Genomic DNA, 13,578 nt, shown 5'->3' with positions numbered 1-13,578 from the left:
AATACCGTACTATCCTTCGATACCGCCTCATGATCCCTTTATTCTCGATTGACGAGATATGCCCAATTTACCGTAAGCCATGTTTGGACACCTTTTAGGAACATGCAGTTCATTGTAGAGAGCTCCTGGCTTTAAATACCGACATGATGTGGTTATAGATGTTTTCTTTGATGTCTGTCGACATGTTGATATTTCCATGAAGAAATAAAAGTTTGTGAACTTTTTGACGAACCCCCTGGATGGAAGATCCACACTCAGACCGGCTGACATTTTGGTCTTTGGATGTATAGGAGGGAAACACGCTTGTGTGGATCTTACTGAGGTCTCTCCTCTCGTTGGTTTGAGGAACGAAGATTTCACAACGAGACATATTGTTTTGAAAGTTGTCGCGTGCAAAGTGGAAAAGCACGATAATGCATGCATTGAAAATCAAGATATGTTTATACCTTTCACATTTTGATATCTTTGATTTTCTCGTACCAAAGGCGGTGAGACTCCTCAACAGAGTCCAACAGGGTCATGCATACTAATTTTATATCTCATAGTTCCCCAGTTTTCAAAAGAATTAGTTTTGCCATCTAGAAAGAACTAACAACTCAGTTTGTTATTAGTTTGTTTTTTTTGTCGATATGCGTTCACTTTTTATCCAAAAGAAAAATACATTAAAGATAAAACATTTATAAATAAATAAAATATAGTCTCTTATTTTGCCATCGCCTTAACCCGAAACAAAACACCCCTTATCCGGCTTCTTAGAAGTGGGTTCACGGGTAAGAATGGGCAAGAATACTCCATGTCTCCTCCTCACTGCTCACAGGAGGCCACCTGGTTCCTAACGTGTCACTACCTCTAGCCTCAACCCCCCTCAACCCAACCGCCTCCGACCACCGTTTCACCAAACTTGCTGTAGCTCTTTCCCTTCGATCATTATTCTCACATTCTCTTCCCACTTTCCTATTCACCGTCGTTAGTATTAGCCCCTTTAACCCAATCATCTTCCACCGATGAGGGATAATGCGGTTGCATCTTTGAACCGGCAAGTTTTTGCAGTAATTAAACGAAGAGGTATGCGTAGGTTTCCTTTTCCCCTTTAATTTCATCAATTTTCATTCACTGCTTCTTCTGAAAAAATGAAAATTACGAAAAATTTTCTAATTTCAAAGAAGGCCAATGCACAGGTCTAATTCAACTCATTATTCGCATTTTTCGAATACTTGATCTGTGGGAACCGTTGTTATATTCATATTATGAGGAACGGTTTGTTGAATTTGCCATATATCGAATGAAGTGTATTTTACCTCTCTTTTTGGCTTTGCTTATGGTATCAGCTTACAAAAAAGGCTCATAACTTAGGCCTTATAACGTTAACATTGGCAATATATTCTTGTATGAAGAGCAATTTTGCAGAATTCCTCTTCACATCCATTGAAGTACATTTTATCTATATTTTGGCTATCTGTTTTGTATTTGATTCGATCCAATCTCATGCCGTCTAGTCTGATTATGGATAAATGGTTTTGTTTCCTACCAAAATTGATAAACATATCAAACTTCTGGATAAACCGTATTGATTCTCCTTTCCCCCTTTACAGCTTTCCACAATGGTCGTTCATTTGGGGCTGTTCCCTGCAGAAGGCAAGCTGTCTCTTTGTTGCTTATACGTGTGTTTTTTGCTTTCAGAATTAAAGAGTGTATGGAGTGTATTAAGTTCATGTTGATTTATAATTAGTTTCATGCAGTTTTTCCACAAGATTCTCTAGTGTTCATGGCGAGAAGCCATCAGCAGAGTATGCCAAATTGAGGAAAGAATCACTGGAAAGTGAATTTGGAAATGCACTTACTTCTAGGTCCAAACGTCTCTCCATGTACTACAGTTTTGGCCCTTTTTTAGCATTGTATAGAGCAGCATATATTTCATACGAGGTCTTCAAGCTTACTTTGGCTCATTTTTTTGTTCATGACATTAAAAAACGTTCAGCAAAGGTTACATCAACATATCCTTTTTCTTTCCTTAATTCATTTCTGCATGGTTTGCTAATTGTAACAAAGAAAAAGTCATTTCGTTAGTGGCTTCAAATTTAAAACAACAATGACTTTATTCTAATTGATGCAGTTTTGTGACACCCTCATCCGCTTGGGTCCCTTTTATATCAAGGCAAGTCCTCTTTTTGTATTATTTATTAATCATCTCCACAATTTGTATAGACTATAGAAATAGAATACAGTCTCATTGACTTTATTTTGTTTTGACCAACAGTTAGGACAAGCCTTAAGCACAAGACCAGATATTCTGCCTTCTGTATATTGTAATGAACTTGCTAAACTACAGGTACCAATTTTTTACAACTATAGTTAGAACTTCCAAGAATTAAAGTTTGATTCTTTACAACTTATGATTAACATTTGTTACAACTTATTGTCAACCAGGATCAAATACCTCCATTTTCAACCAAGGTTGCGATTCGTTCTATTGAATCCCAGTTGGGTGTTCCTATTTCAGAAATTTTTTCAGACATCAGCCCAGAACCTATGGCTGCAGCATCTTTAGGACAAGTGTATAAAGGTTATTAGATATTAAAATTGTTTTCAATTTTGAAAAGTCAGTATGTCAAAAATGTAATAGGCTTTGATGTTTACTTCAAGTTTTGCAGCTCATTTGCATACAGGGGAGCTAGTAGCTGTAAAGGTACAAAGACCTGGTATGTCACTTTCTTTGACCCTTGATGCCTTGTTATTTAACATGATTGGGGGCCAATTAAAGCGATTTGCCAAAGCAAGGAAGGATATAATAGTAGCAGTTAATGAAACAGTGAGTCTTCTAAAAAAAAATTAATTAAAAATAACAGGATTGTTCCAAAATGAATTACCCAAGATTCTGATTGAATAGGTGAGGCACATGTTTGAAGAAATCGATTACATACTTGAAGGACAAAATGCTGAAAGATTCGATTCTCTTTATGGTTTTCGCTCCAGTAAGTTATTTACTGATCTTCATAGTTAAAAACTTGTAAACCAAACTGAAAAAGAATATATGTATATTTTTTTTATGATTATTGCAGCCAAAGAGGTGGAAACTTCTATGAAGGAAGAAAGATGGGTTAAAGTTCCAAAAATATACTGGAACTTTACCCGAAAAGCTGTGCTTACAATGGAATGGATTGATGGTATTAAGCTTAATAATGAAGCTGCATTAAAGACATTTGATTTAAACCGAAAAGAACTGATAGATAAGGTATGACAGATTGATAGTAGTTGTTTTTTCTTGAATTAAAGTTTTAAATAATAAGTTGAGTTTGGGTTTTAGGGATTGTATTGTTCGTTGATGCAATTACTTGAAGTGGGTTTTTTTCATGCGGATCCTCATCCGGGTAATCTTGTTGCCACTAAAGATGGTGCTCTTGCTTACTTTGACTTTGGGATGATGGGTGACATTCCACGTCACTATCGTGTTGGACTTATCCAAGTGGTAAATATAAAATATCTCTGCATTTTTTTTAATCTCATACCTTAAAAAAGCAAGCATGTGATTATGTCTTGACTTTTTAATCAACATTTTTTTTGTCTTGTGATAATGTTGATCAGCTTGTACACTTTGTCAACCGTGACTCTTTGGGTTTAGCCAATGATTTTCTCTCACTTGGATTCATTCCAGAAGGAACTGATATGCTTTCAGTTGCAGATGCACTTAAATTATCTTTTGGTGATGGCACCCGACAATCCCAAGATTTTCAGGTTCCCTTTTTAGGGTTTAGGGTTTTGGTGTATAACTGGTTGAGTGGAGATTTGAGTTTTTTTTTTGAAAAAAATGGCAGGCGATAATGAACCAACTTTATGATGTTATGTATGAATTCAACTTCTCTCTTCCACCTGACTATGCATTGGTGATAAGAGCATTGGGATCACTTGAAGGGACAGCAAAGACACTAGACCCTGAATTTAAAGTTGTTGAAAGCGCATACCCTTTTGTGATTGGACGACTTCTTGCGGACCCCAGTCCCGACATGAGAAAAATCTTAAGAGAACTCCTTATCTGTAACGATGGTTCCATACGATGGAATCGCCTAGAACGCCTGGTATGGTAAACACAGTACAATCTGTTCTGTCATGTCATTTCATGTTATGTTATCTGTACTGACAGATGTTTTGGTGTGGTGGGGTACATACAGGTGGCGGCAATGTCTATATCTGAAAAGACAGATGGAGAAGATAAGGATGCTAATAAATCCTCAAGTCCACTCGAGTGGAAGTCTTTTGACATGAATGCTGTTGTTTCTGCTACAGAAGATCTTTTTAAGTTTATTTTATCCGAAAAGGGTTTCAGAGTGCGACTTTTTATCGTTCGTGATATACTAAAAGTTGCAGATATTTTTCTTGATGATCAAGTTGATTCTTGTATGTTTGATGAGAATCTTGATACAAGGCATACGATTGAATCAGAGGTTGGTTTTATCGAATTATTATTTTATTTTTTTATTTTATTTTATTGTTGTGTGATTGTTGTTTGTTTGTATTTTTGTTTACAGGGGCATGCAACTATTGAAAGGGTAGTTAGTGGAATTTCTTATTTTTGGCAAGCTGTGAAAATGGCACCGGATGTATGGACAGCTATGCTGATACGCATGGCATTGAATCCTGAGGTTCATAGATTTTCTTATGACATTATTTCAGCCTTGTTTTTGCGTTCAAACCGTAGGATTCCAGTCACATTGTGGATTTGTGCATCAAGATTTCTCCACAAATTGTAATCAAGGGTAATTTGGTGATTTTGCCCTTTCCTTGGATACCATGCATTAAGAGGTTGTACATCTTGATATAACTCCATGGTACATCATCCTATAGGAACTGACACCTTTGTTTTGTTGTTTTGCACTTGGTAAGTATATGATTATTTTATATGGCTTTACATGCTTGTAACTCTTGGTCAGGATGAGCAAGAATAGAAGGTGATAGAATCTTTATAGATGCCGAGGGCAATTTAGTCTTTTTCTCTTTATGTAAATCAACTTCAGAAACGATCTTATGTTTAGAAACAGTTACTGAGATAATAAGAGTAAAATTTTAAATTTGTGAAACGAAGGTTAAGTGAGGCCCCAAATGGATAACATCCAGATGGTAAGGGTATATGAGTAATTTTACACTTGTTTCTTTTGCATTAGAATGTTGCACCTCATGTTTAGAACAGACGTTTATAACATCGTACATTCATACTTGGTCCTAATAAGACTACCACCATTGGGGTGATTTTGGTGAGTCGCTCACCATCTATAAATTAAAAGAAAATCAAAACTAAAAGATATTTGGTAACCTAAGCGGCATACACAAACCAAGATCACCAAAGCTCACCTCTTTTTAATAATATTATTTAGTGGCGGAGTTAAATTACTTTTGTAATTAAAACTAATTTTGTTAGTAATTGTTTTTTATTTTGAGTAAAAAATAAATAAAGTATATCAAAATATGTGATTAATTTTTCTCTACGATATATATATATATATATATATATATATATATATATATATATATATATATATATATATATATATATATATATATATATATAATTTTTAATATAGAATTGGATTGGATTCGTAATGGGAGTAAAAGATTGGATTTAATTGAGTTGTAGACGTAGAAGAGAAAGAAATTAATTTTTTAATATATGATTGGGTTGTGAATGAGGATAGTCTAAGTCCATCTCTATTGGGCTGGACACTAGTCCGGCCTCACAATTTTATTTATTTCATATAAACCGTAATTGATACACACAAAATAAAAATCAGAAATAAGTAAATAATAAACATCAATTTTGTTGTCAAGATAATTTATGCACACAAACACATAAATCAAAAGGGTGAAATAGGATTTTAAGAAACTTGAATTTGATCAAATTTATACACACAAATCAAAAAGGTGAAACGGTTATTTATTTATTTATATTTTATTAAAGGTGATACACACGAATCAAAAGGATGAAATGGGTTTCAAGAAACATGAATTTGTTAAATAATAATAATAATAATAGTAGGGTGTTTAATTTCTGATAATAATAACAAGACAAAACTGCAAAAATGGTCCTATGGTATGTATTATTTCTGAGGTTTAGTCCAAACTTCGATTTTTTTGGCTTCATGGTCCTTTTAGCTTAGTTTGTATGTGGTTTTGGTCCCTCCAAAAATTAAAATGACTATTATACCTTTTATTTTTATTTTTACATTTTTAATATTTGTTTTAATAATTTAATAACTAAAAATATAAAAGAGGGCCCACATACACACACACACACACTCTCTCTCTCTCTCTCTCTCTCTCTCTCTCTCTCTCTCTCTCTCTCTCTGTGTTGGAACAAAAACTCAGATCGGTACAAAATTTCCAAAATGCATTCATCTCGGGACTATTTTGTACTTTTAACATATACCAAATTTTGTTCCTTCTTCGATTCGTTTCAAAACCCTTTATGTGATTGAAGAAGCAGCTAGACAAGAATGTCAACAAGAAGTACGATGGTGAAATGGCACATAACACCAACATCACCTAGCCCCAAAATCATTAACCTACCTAGAAGGCATAGTACTCACCGAAAAAAACCCATAGACGTCAATAAACAACCCATCCCGGCCACCACCGGTGCCGGGATGATACAAATGCATAATTACAAAGAGAAGCTTGAGAACTTGTTGGAAAGAAGTGAGAGATGGTGGAAGCAGAGCCAGAGGTGGACACCCACTGTATAGATACACCGATTTTACAAAATATTACTTATATAAATCTTTTTTCCCCAATTATTAACAACATTGTTTAGATACATCGATCTTGTTTTGCCTTCGAATTTAAGTTTGATCCAATGTTTTATAGGGAAGAAATAAGTTTTTTGAAGGGAAGAACATGGAAGTGGTGTTGGAGGAAAAACCCTAAATCTTCAGATCTTGGTTCGTCTCTAGTAACGATGACGAGCTCAAGATGACATCGGCTTTCAGATCTGAGGGTTTTCAAACAGGTTCAACACTAGTGGCGATTTGACCGGTGGTTGTGGGCATATCTTTTGGGTGTGGTGGTTGTATTGATCAGTGGTGGTGGCGGCGTTGAAGATGGAGCTGAAGATCTTGAAACCCTTCTTGCCGGAAAGTTGAGGATTACTGATGAAGATGGCTGGCGACTCCGACGGCTCACAAAGGGATGTGTCAATCTTTGGTCTGTTACACCTGGTCTTGTTTATCTTGTTCTTGAGTAGGCTTGCAGAAAATTCAAAGGTTCATGTTTAAGTTCTTCACAAACGTGGAAAAATCTGAGTGTGTTTTGTTATTGATCTGGAAAATCAACGAGAGAGAGAGAGAAAAATGAGAGAGAGAGAGAGGGCCCACTTTTATATTTAATAATAATAATAATATTAAAAAGTGAAAGAAAAATGAAAAATAAACTCCTTAAGGATATAATAGTCTTTTTAGTTTGGACAGGGACCAAAACTGCAAGCAAAGTAGCTCAAAAGGACCACCAATCCAAAAAAGTCGGGGTTTAGACTAAAACCCCAAAAAAAATGCATAACACAAGGACCATTTTTGTAATTTTTTCTAATAACAATAGGGTGTTTGAGTGATTGTATTTGGTAAAAAGAATATTATAAAAAATGGTGTTATAGAATATTAATTATTTATAATTAAAATTGCAAAAATAGTCCATATACTTGTGAAAAGTATGTGGTTTTGCTCTCTCTCTCTCTCTCTCTCTCTCTATATATATATATATATATATATATATATATATATATATATATATATATATTTATATTTGTGTATGTATGTTTTTGGTCCAGAATCATCCCAAAATGACGAATATACTGATCCCACTTCTCTCTTTCTCTCATGGTACGTTAGTCATATTTCACCTTCTCATTCTCACAAAAAGAGAATACCACCATCACTACCAACGAACCGACCACTGCCCTTCGCCTCCTTACTGGAACGCCGACATTCTCATCATAATCCTGAAAAAAAGCCAAACAACCCTCTCTCTCTCTCTTGTGTAGATTTGGAACGCCACCCTCGTAGTTGGAGCGTCGTCTCCGAACTCCAACATTAGGGTTTATAGGTGTGCGGTGTAAATGAACATATCTCGGAAGGGTTTTCGATCCGGAGAGAGAGGGAGAGAGAGAGAGATAGAGACTTTAAATCTGGTGACGGAGATTGAGAGGCTTCCGATGGTTTTTAGATTCGGCAACGGAGAGGAAGATGCTTAAGATGACGACGGAGATTGAGAGGCTTTTGAAAAACTCATCTCCGACGAGAAAGGGGTGGTGGTTGTCAGAGAGAATGACGATTGTGACAGTGGTTTTCGATGTTGTAGGTGGTTTTCGGTGAGAGAGAGAGGCTTTTCTTTCCGTTGGTTACTATGTTAAACAATTTAATTGTTAGAAAAATTAAAAATTGAAAAATTAAATTATAAAGACATTATAGTCAATTTAAATGTATAGAGACCAAAATCACTAAAAAAATATCCAAAAGTTATCGCAAAACATTTTTGGACCAAAACCAAATATTTTTTATAACTACAAGAACCATTTTTACAATTTTGCCTTATTTTAATCAAATACAACAAAAAATAGAGGGCAAATATAGTAGCATCCGTTTAGTAGATGCCGGTGATTTTATTGATAACATGACATAATGAAAAGCGATGTTATTGTATTGATATGTATGATTTTATTAATCAATTTGATGTAGATGGTTTTACTAATGACCAAAATAACGAATTTAAATGTTTAGGGGTATTTTAATAATTTAATAAAATGGTTTCGTTGATGTAAAACCGATAAGTTTCATAAGTTCAAGGCATTTGTATAGTTGAGAAAAGAAATCTAAACAATTCTCTCCACTTCGAGGGACATGACATTTGGTCTCATATAAGCTTAGTTTTGATATTTCATACTCTATCCTCGTTTAAACTTTTATATTTATAGACCGTGTTAAAATTTTGGGATTTTATATGTTACCGTGTTCAAGACCTTTTCAACTGAACTTTAAATTCTCATAAGATAAGATAAGATATGATTTGCTTATCTTAGGAATATGAATTATGACTTGTCTTTCTTAGGTATGGTATGGATGTGTCTTAATCAATATTTCCTTGTTATTTATTTTCTTTTGCTTGGAAGAAAGGTGAAAGAAAACAAGAAAGTAAGAAAAGGAAGGTGAGGTCAACGCAATTGAAATTAAGAGGCAAACAAAATATTAATACATCTATATAAGAAAAGATTTACATAATTAACCTTGATTTTTCAAAATAAGAAGATTATTATGCCTCATGACAAGGATTTGGTAACATTTTTTAGTCTCATTTATTTTTGTTTATGTTGGTACATGTTAGAAAAAGAAGGGACATAAAACATGATCGGTTTGGTAATCAACAAGTTTCTGGATATTTGATGGACAGTGTTGTGTTGGTTGTTCCCAACAAAATATCTATTATAGTTATTTGATTTTTGTGCATTAACAAGATTAATGTATCGAATGGTAAAATCATTTGTCATTTCAAAACAGGCTGATGAATTTGACAAAACATAATAATTTAAATTCAGAAAGAGATTATATAGTTTTTTCAAAAAATCGTAACAGATTTATTAATACATGCTTTACAGAGTCATACTCCACATTGTTTTTAGTCATATAAATTATAATCACCCTTTTGTAAAGTTTGAATATTTTAAGCTGGATACCAATTCGGAAAAAAAAAATCTGAAAGTTTAAAAACTGATGCTTCCACTCAAAAGAGATGTGGTTGTTGCATACAATTTTGTAACGATTAATTCAATTTTCCACATATGCTTTTTATGTCGTAACAATTAAGTAATAATATTGATTATTGACAACTTATTCTCTTTAGGTTTGTGGTCCAAATGGGACCTTTCGGAAATGTTTTCTTTGATTATTTACATTTATGACGTTGATTTTATATTATTTATGCATATATGCCATAATTTCATACCAAATACTAAAAAAAGAGAGATGTAACATTTAGGCGGGGACAATCTAAAAGTCAATCTAAATGAGGGTAAAAAGTAACACTAATAAAAAAGTGAAAATATAATATGATTAGTGGACACATATTAGTTTATAAAAATAATACTAACACTAAAATTCATAATTAACAAATGCCCAAACATCGACACATCAAAAATTAATACAACCTTAAAGTTTAAAGTAGGAAGCCAATGACCCATTATTAAGTAAACAAGAGCGAACGAGTAATGTATTTGTTTTACACGTATTAGTCATAAAAATATCAGTAACAACCATATTTTGTTTACAAATGTTTTATTAATTAATTTTTTTGAATAATGGGATTACTAAACTAAAATTTATATTATATCAAGATAGAGAAAAATATTATTGATTTCTGTTAAATTCAGTAAAATAAATAAAAATTTTGATATCCAATTCACATAAATAAAAAAATTGGATCAATCAAAATCCCTTTCACCTGTTTTTTCACGTTCCTAGCATAAATAATTCATCATCATCATCATCATCATCATCATCCTATTCATTTTTTTGTCCATTTGCTTGTTTCAATTCTATTCACCACTCGATGTTTTTGATAAAAATAATTTCTAAAAGACATTAAAACATAATAATTTTGAAATTAAAGAAACAGTATTCCAAAATCGATTTGAATACTTGGAGTGGTGGACTGATAATCAAAATTATTCACAGTGCTCCAATCCCTTTTGTTTGAGTAGCTTCTACGCTTATTGAAGATCAGATGCAAACATCGCATGAAATTAGCAGCGCAGTTGCCGATGAAGACGACAGGAATGCTTCAGAGGTTCTTCTTTTGTCATCTTCTTGCTTGTGGCTTTTATGATTGTTTTGTAATTTTTGCTTCTGGGTAACCCTTATGCTTAAATCGCTTACTCATTTGTATAATCTGCTCTTTATGTTATTCATGGCAACTGAGATTTAGCTCAAATTGCTAAATCCTTGCTCAGTTGTTATTTGTTCGGTTTGACATCTTGTTGACCTATGTTCTTCTCAAAAGGATGAGAAATTAGGATCGATTCTTTAGGGTTTGTGAAGAAAGAATAGCAGGATTGTAATGAATCTCGTTAGCTTCCAAATCTGGTTTTTAAAGGCGATTTTTCTTCTCTGAAAAATAAAAACCCCATTCAAGCTCGTTGTTGTATGAGTACATGCCATCTTCTTGATTGTTACAACATACAAGTTTATAGTTGTTTACATTATACAAGATTGCAAACCACATAAAAAAACGTTGAATAATTTCTGCAAATATAATAATGTAGGTGTAAAGTCTTTGACTACTTCTAGGTTTTCATCAAAAGTCAAATACTTTTTCAATTTCTTTATGTTATTGTTGTTGTTGTTGTTATGGCAATTTCTCTTCCCCAAATATGAATATGAATGCTTCAATAACAACACAACAGGTTGATACCAGTGAGAAGGAATCCTCCACAAATGAAGTTAAAAATTATGGAAAAAGCACTCGTTTTTCAGATTTGTCCCTGAACATACCTCCAAGACACGCACATTTTAGCAGTAATCGGCGTGAAAAAACTTCACTCCAGTCTCCTGGTATCGCCTCCAATGGTACTTCATCTTCATCTTCATCTTCTAGGGGCATTTTTCGAGGTTTAAGCTTTAAAAAGAAGGATCACGTTCCTCATAATGGTGAAAGTAGCTCTCTTCTTCCTTCCGACGCAAACGCACCACCACCTGTAAGCCCTCTTGTCTCCAACACCAACTCCAATCTACACTGGAAACGATGCACATCTCTTCCAGTCAAACACGCATCATCAAACCCTTCTCCTTCAGCCACCACTCCCGTTTCCGCAAGAACATACAGCGAACAACAGAAATCACAGGTAAGATCGATCATATTACTGAAAAATATAGATTTAAAATTGAAATTAAGCCCCTTAGGTTTATTGGGCTAGTTTGTAACTTTGGGCTTTAGGGTTTACAGTCATAAATCGATAAAATTGTGTGCAGATTGGGGCGATTCAAGCGACGGTTTCAAGGTCGCTCTCTGTACCTGGGCGAAACATCGTTATCGTAAGATCAATTTCTTTTGCAGCACGTAAGGATAATGATCAAGCCGACAGTGCTAATGGTACGTTTTTGATTGTATACACTTGCGATTTGATTTTCATAGTCCAATTTTGTTGAAACGATTCTGTTTGAAATGAAGATCAAATCGGTTCTGTTGAAGTGGAGAACGATGAAGAGATTGATGAGGAAGAAGCGATTTGCAGAATCTGCTTTGATTCATGTGATGAAGGTAATCAACTGAAGATGGAATGCAGTTGCAAAGGTGCGCTTAGACTTGTTCATGAAGAATGTGCAGTTAAATGGTTTAGTGTTAAAGGGAACAAAAACTGCGATGTTTGTGGTCGTGAAGTCTCAAATTTACCAGTAACTTTGCTTCGTATGCCAAGTTATGTTCAAAGACAAACCATGAATATGAATCCACAAAATCAACAGCATCTGAATTCAGGAACAATAAGGTAATTTAACCCTAATTTTAACCTATATAAGCTTCATTAATTTTTCAAATTTTAATGGAGAATTACATGTTTGTGTATTCAGTGCATGGCAGGATTTTGTGGTGCTAGTTTTGATAAGTACAATATGCTACTTCTTCTTCCTCGAGCAGCTTCTTGTAAGCCATTAATGACACCTTTAAATCAATCATGTATTCATGTCCAGTTTTAAACATTTGTTTTCTTTGTCTGCAGATTCGTGACCTGAAAACTCAAGCTATTGTGATTGCTGCTCCATTCTCGTTTACATTTGGCATTCTGTCATCTACATTTTCGGTTATTCTTGGTATAATTTATCTTTTTAAGTTTTTATAAAATGTTGCAACATGATTTCCCTTTATTCTAATGTTGTTAAAATGTTGTTCCAATTTTACAGCAATCAGGGAGTATATTTGGACTTATGCAGCTCTTGAATTTGCACTTGTAGCTATGATTCTGCACTTGTTTTATTCTTGGGTGAGTGATGTGATTATTTTGATTTTAGAAGGGTGTTTTGGTCAATTGAATTGTATTGTATTTGTTTGTTGCAGCTTGAGTTGAAGGCAATCTATGCGGTAATGTTGTCAGGGATTTTGGGGTTTGGAGTAGCGATGACTCTGAATGCTTTGTATATTCGCTACTTTGTTTGGCGAGTTCAAATTCTTCGTGATTCCAACAATGTTTGATGAGAAAAATATATTATATTTTAATTTTGATTTTGGTGTATATATAAATCAACCTACCCTGAGCCTTATATTAGGGGTTTTGTATTTCATGAAAATGTTGTATTCTGTTCCTGAATTTCGTGATATTTTGTTTTATTTTAATTAAGGCAATTTTGTTAGTTGCACCTAATAGTTCATTTTTTGAAGCAGGCTTTTTTTTTTCTTTTTTTTTTGAACATCGAAAAAACATTAAGCGATAATAAATGTTTTTTTTTTTTTTTTTTTTCTTTTTCTTTAAATCATAAATGGGAGAACTTTCGTGGAACAAGCCAAGAAGGTGCTTTCTTTTTGCACCCATTTAACCATTCTTCAAAAATCCCCTTTATT

At 33.8% G+C, this 13,578-nt stretch overlaps 2 protein-coding genes across 3 annotated transcripts; both read left to right on the top strand.

Annotated features, from left to right (window-relative positions):
* Positions 1–721: 721 nt before the first annotated feature.
* LOC145091781 (Protein kinase superfamily protein) lies at positions 722–5,072 on the top strand. 2 transcript variants are annotated; one of them, XM_079029574.1, is made up of 14 exons: positions 722–1,065; positions 1,593–1,635; positions 1,740–1,983; positions 2,114–2,155; positions 2,258–2,329; positions 2,428–2,563; positions 2,652–2,809; positions 2,888–2,972; positions 3,060–3,232; positions 3,305–3,466; positions 3,583–3,732; positions 3,813–4,073; positions 4,167–4,439; positions 4,524–5,072. In XM_079029574.1, exons 1-14 carry the CDS (start codon positions 1,005–1,007, stop codon positions 4,743–4,745), a joined length of 2,082 nt encoding a protein of 693 aa, XP_078885700.1. In that variant the 5' UTR covers positions 722–1,004; the 3' UTR covers positions 4,746–5,072. The 2 variants fall into 2 exon arrangements, with proteins under 2 accessions (XP_078885700.1, XP_078885701.1); XM_079029575.1 differs by having other exon boundaries at positions 1,730–1,983.
* Positions 5,073–10,352: 5,280 nt separating this feature from the next.
* LOC145091780 (uncharacterized) lies at positions 10,353–13,376 on the top strand. Its single transcript, XM_079029573.1, has 8 exons — positions 10,353–10,815; positions 11,432–11,869; positions 11,997–12,117; positions 12,196–12,511; positions 12,594–12,666; positions 12,743–12,833; positions 12,924–13,003; positions 13,078–13,376. Exons 1-8 carry the CDS (start codon positions 10,753–10,755, stop codon positions 13,210–13,212), a joined length of 1,317 nt encoding a protein of 438 aa, XP_078885699.1. The 5' UTR covers positions 10,353–10,752; the 3' UTR covers positions 13,213–13,376.
* Positions 13,377–13,578: the final 202 nt, after the last annotated feature.

Source organism: Lactuca serriola, chromosome 3 (genome assembly GCF_051521515.1).
Source record: "Lactuca serriola cultivar US96UC23 chromosome 3, Lser_US96UC23_V15, whole genome shotgun sequence".
Lineage (NCBI taxonomy): Eukaryota > Viridiplantae > Streptophyta > Magnoliopsida > Asterales > Asteraceae > Lactuca > Lactuca serriola.
This window is presented reverse-complemented; position numbering and strand designations above follow the sequence as displayed.